This window comes from Nicotiana tabacum, chromosome 15, assembly GCF_000715075.1.
Source record: "Nicotiana tabacum cultivar K326 chromosome 15, ASM71507v2, whole genome shotgun sequence".
Taxonomy (NCBI): Eukaryota; Viridiplantae; Streptophyta; class Magnoliopsida; order Solanales; family Solanaceae; genus Nicotiana; species Nicotiana tabacum.
In genome coordinates this window covers 12,029,876-12,034,169 of record NC_134094.1, presented here as the reverse complement: position 1 = coordinate 12,034,169, position 4,294 = coordinate 12,029,876, and the positions used below count along the sequence as shown (strand labels likewise).

The 4,294-nt window shown below is 33.0% G+C and overlaps 1 protein-coding gene across 1 annotated transcript; it reads right to left on the bottom strand.

The window, feature by feature from the left end:
* Window positions 1-1,340: 1,340 nt before the first annotated feature.
* On the bottom strand, window positions 1,341-1,829 carry LOC107814407 (uncharacterized). Its single transcript, XM_016639822.2, has one exon. The coding sequence runs from the start codon at window positions 1,827-1,829 to the stop codon at window positions 1,341-1,343; it is 489 nt and encodes a 162-aa protein (XP_016495308.2).
* Between the last annotated feature and the right edge of the window lie 2,465 nt (window positions 1,830-4,294).

The following is a 4,294-nucleotide window of genomic DNA, read 5'->3' as shown; positions in this document are numbered from 1 at the left end:
CAGATGGTCTAATAATCAGTTTTCCTTGAGAACATGCAGCACAAGAGAATTCTTTTGTTTGAAGAATCTTCTGGTTCTTCAATGAATGACCATGTGAATTCTCAATTATTTTGCGCATCATATTATAACCGGGATGGCCTAACCGGTCATGCCAAATAATAAAATCATTAGTAAACTCCTTGTTTACTGTGGCATGTGATTGAACTACACTAATATTAGTGTAGTATAATCCGGAGGAAAATGCGGGAAGCTTTTCAAGCACATACTTCTTTTCCGCTTTTATTATAGTAATATAAAGGTATTCAACTTTTCCTTCATTGGTGGTCTCAATATGATAGCCATTTTTGCGAATATCTTTGAAACTCAACAAGTTTCTTTGAGACCTACTACAATATAATGCATCATTAACAACCAATATAGTTCCTCCTGGTAGTAATACAGTCGCTCTTCCAGAGACCTCAATTAATTTTGTACTACCAGATATTGTTATGATATTGACTTCTTTCATAATTAAATAAGAGAAATATCTCTTATCTTTTAATATGGTGTGCGTCGTAACACTATCCAGAAGACATATTTCTTCTTTATTATTCATACGCCCAACTAAAGATTGGGAAGTTTTCATATCCTTCAAGAAGAAAAAAATAATACATCATAAGTAATATTGAAAAATTTAAGAATAAAAGAAACTACATTTATGAAATTAAATACTGATAACATAAAAAGTTTTATTCAAAATATGAACTTCATAAAAATAAATACATTTATTCTTATAAGTTTTCCCAATAATAAGTCTTCACTTATGATGCTCAAAGAAGTCTCCAGCTTCTAAATGAGTAATATCTGCAAGGCCTTCAAAAATATCATCTTTATAGGCAAGGTTTGCTTCAACTTTATCATGATTATTCATAGGGCCCGCCTCAACATCATTTTGAAAAGTCAAGTGAGTCTCAACTTTATTTTATTTTCCTTTTATAGATCCTTGATAAAGTTTGACAAAATGTTCAGGTGTACGACAATTTCGTGCCCAATGATTTTTCATACCACATCGGTAGCAAACACTAACTTTGCCTTTTAAAGGATTATTCTGAGAACCCTTATTGTTCTCTTGTTTATAACGACCACCACCATGGCGATTATTATTTCACTCTTTGCCACGCCCGCGTATATTTATACGGCCACGATAATTATTTTGTCTTTTTTTAAACTTTGGATCTATCGTTCCCAGATTCGCTTTTGGAAATAGAGCTGATCCAGTGGGGCGGGCTTCATGATTTTTCATTAAAAGGGCATTATGTTGTTCAGCTACCAAACGGCATGAAATTAACTCAGAATATTTCTTAAAGCCCCTTTTCACGATATTGTTGTTGTAACACCATATTTGAGGCATGAAAAGTGGAAAGAGTCTTTTCCAACATGTCCTCATCATTCATAGGTTCCCCACATAATTTTAGCTGGGAAATTATTCTATATACAACAGAATTATTTTCACTTATGGTCTTATAATCTTGTAGCCGTAAGTGCATCCACTCACGATGAGCTCTTGGCAATACCGTGGTCTTTAGGTAGTCATATCGTTCCTTCAAACTAGTCCATAATTGAAATGGATCTTTCAAGGTTAAATATTCACTTTTTAACCCTTCATCGAGATGAAGGCGAAGGAAAATCATGGCTTTCGCATTATCCTGACTTGATGCTTCATTTCCTTCTTTAATAGTGTCACCAAGACCTTTAGCATCAAGGTGAATTTCAGCATCAAGTACCCATGACAAATAGTTATTCCCAGAGATGTCAAGTGCCATAAATTCAAGTTTTGACAAATTCGACATAGTAAAAACTATCATAGAAATAAGTGAATTAGAATGACAAGAATTATTATCAATTCAGTGCAGTACATAATCGTGTACTAATATCGTGTATACAAGCTTGTAAAAATAAAAAGTAATTACATGCAACGCAATGTTACTATATCATGCTTGACTATAAATTAGCACACAATCATTACCCTATGTATACATAAGAATCCAAATACGTTTACTCAATAGACAATAATCAGAGAGTTATAAAATTAAAGTGAGTATATCATGTTCCGACATTTATTATATCTCTCAATAGTGTAGTTAGGCATAAATCTTAATGATATCGCTATTTCTAATTTCCAGCAAACAATACGTCAATATGTAATTGATAGTTTTCAAAGTTCATATTTCTAACCAAATAATAGCTCTAACATAGACAGGAAATATTCCTTACTCTATACGTTTATCTACCATATTAAATGGAACTCGTTCCAAAGCATAATATCACAAGGTTCTTTTAATTTCATGGCAAAGAATTGATAGCATACTGTTCTATTTCATAAAAGTAAACTTAGAACTAGACATACCGGCATGACAACGTAAAATTAAAGCTTACTCTTTAGGAAGAAGATAAAACTCGGACGAAGCAGATAACTTCAATTGGTTAGAGACTCGTGTTGATAACGTATTATAAAATTATAGTAATATAAGCCAAGAAATATAGATAAAAATTTTCTTCTATCAAGTTGTATTCAAGTCTATCTTATTGATGTCTTTTGTAGAATTAGAAATACCGTATATATAGTGTACAATTTACTTGACAGTTACAAGATATTAAATGAATGTAATAAACATATACATGTATATCTAAAATGGTTCATGGATGAGTTGTTGGACATTCACAAATTCAATGTATTCATAACAATTAACTATTTTGTTTCTTATTTTTCGTTATTACATGATACACTATTCAGTATTACTTCATTGCTAATATGACATTTTATCAGTTTCACTACTCTCCTTTTAATATAACGTATATATTTTCTTACTCCTTTTAATAATATATAAATTACTGATATGAGCAACTTTATTTATATATTAAAATTATATTTTTTTTACTCGAAGTTCTTTTATTATTTAAAGTATTAACTACATATATTTGATTGATTTAATTATTTACTTTTTTACTCTAAAATATAAAGTCTGATTTATTATACCGTGAATGAAAATGTGGAATAGAAAATAAAAAAAGTATAATTATATAGCTGAGGGTTAACATTTAGGATAAAATTCCAAAGTTATAGATCGGAAAAGATGACATATTTTTTGTTTTTTTTTTTGGCAAGGTAGAATACTTTTATCACCAAACATCTCTCACTCACATTCCTACAAAGAATACTTAAATGAATTATTTACTTAATCTTTTCGATCTTCCAATTTATGCTTGAGACTTGACCCGATTTGTTTTATTGTTGCATAATTAAATGAGAGAAATATTCAATCGGTACATTGAACCATATTCGTCAACAGTGAAAAATAGGCCTAAAGTGTAAGGGTCTATTAGTATTTCTCAACTATCAATTGACATGACAATGATGCATACTTGATAAAGCTTTTGGCGCCACAGCAATCCAAAAAAAAGATGCTTTCACAAGAGTCAACGTAAGTCCCTTCTGAATAGGGGGAGAAAAAGAGTGCTCTCCTATGTCTCTGTGAGATTTGCAAATGAAACGAAAGAGATTGAAGGATTTCAGTTAGACGAACCCTAGAATGTTCAAGAGAGAGAGTTCAAGAGAGAAATATTTGAGAAGAAATATGAGCTTCATTCAATATTAAAAAAGTTTCTGTACAAGTGTAATACTCGGTCCTTATACAAAAAGAATACAACCAAATAAATAGTGGGTGCTTATATATTGGGCCTGCTACTATGTTGTGCCTTCAGCAAGTCTATCAATTGGGCCATCTATGCTATCTATGCTAACACCCTCCCTCAAGATGTGGGGTAAAAGAACTCCCAGCTTGCCCAGGAGAAGATTATGTGGAACACCAGACAAGGATTCAGTGAAAATATCGGCCAGTTGAGATGAAGAGGAGATGAAGTGAAGAGAAATCAAACCATCTGCAAGCTTCTCCCGTACAAAGTGACAATCAAGTTCTATATGTTTGGTCCGCTCGTGTTGGACAGGTTTCTTAGCAATGTTGAGGGCTGCTTTATTATCACAGTAAACAGGAATAGGGCTGGAAACAGAGACACCAAGATCATGTAATAGACGCGCACAAGCCAAGTCAATTCAGCCACTTTTTTGTGCAAGACTCGACATTCAGCCTCTGCAGAAGAGAGGTAAACAGTAGGTTGGCTCAGGTCCCGGAAGGATTCATAGCCACTCCAGTGCTTCAGGATGCTCTAGTCTGATTGGTGAGTCTTATGGAGGGTGTGACTTAGAATGGTACATTTCTAGTGGCACCAGTCGTCTCACAGGCTGGGGGAGGAGCAC

What these genes read in the sequence shown, in the direction of transcription:
- LOC107814407 (XM_016639822.2), bottom strand. Translation starts at nt 1,829, where the DNA reads ATGTCGAATTTGTCAAAACTTGAATTTATGGCACTTGACATCTCTGGG.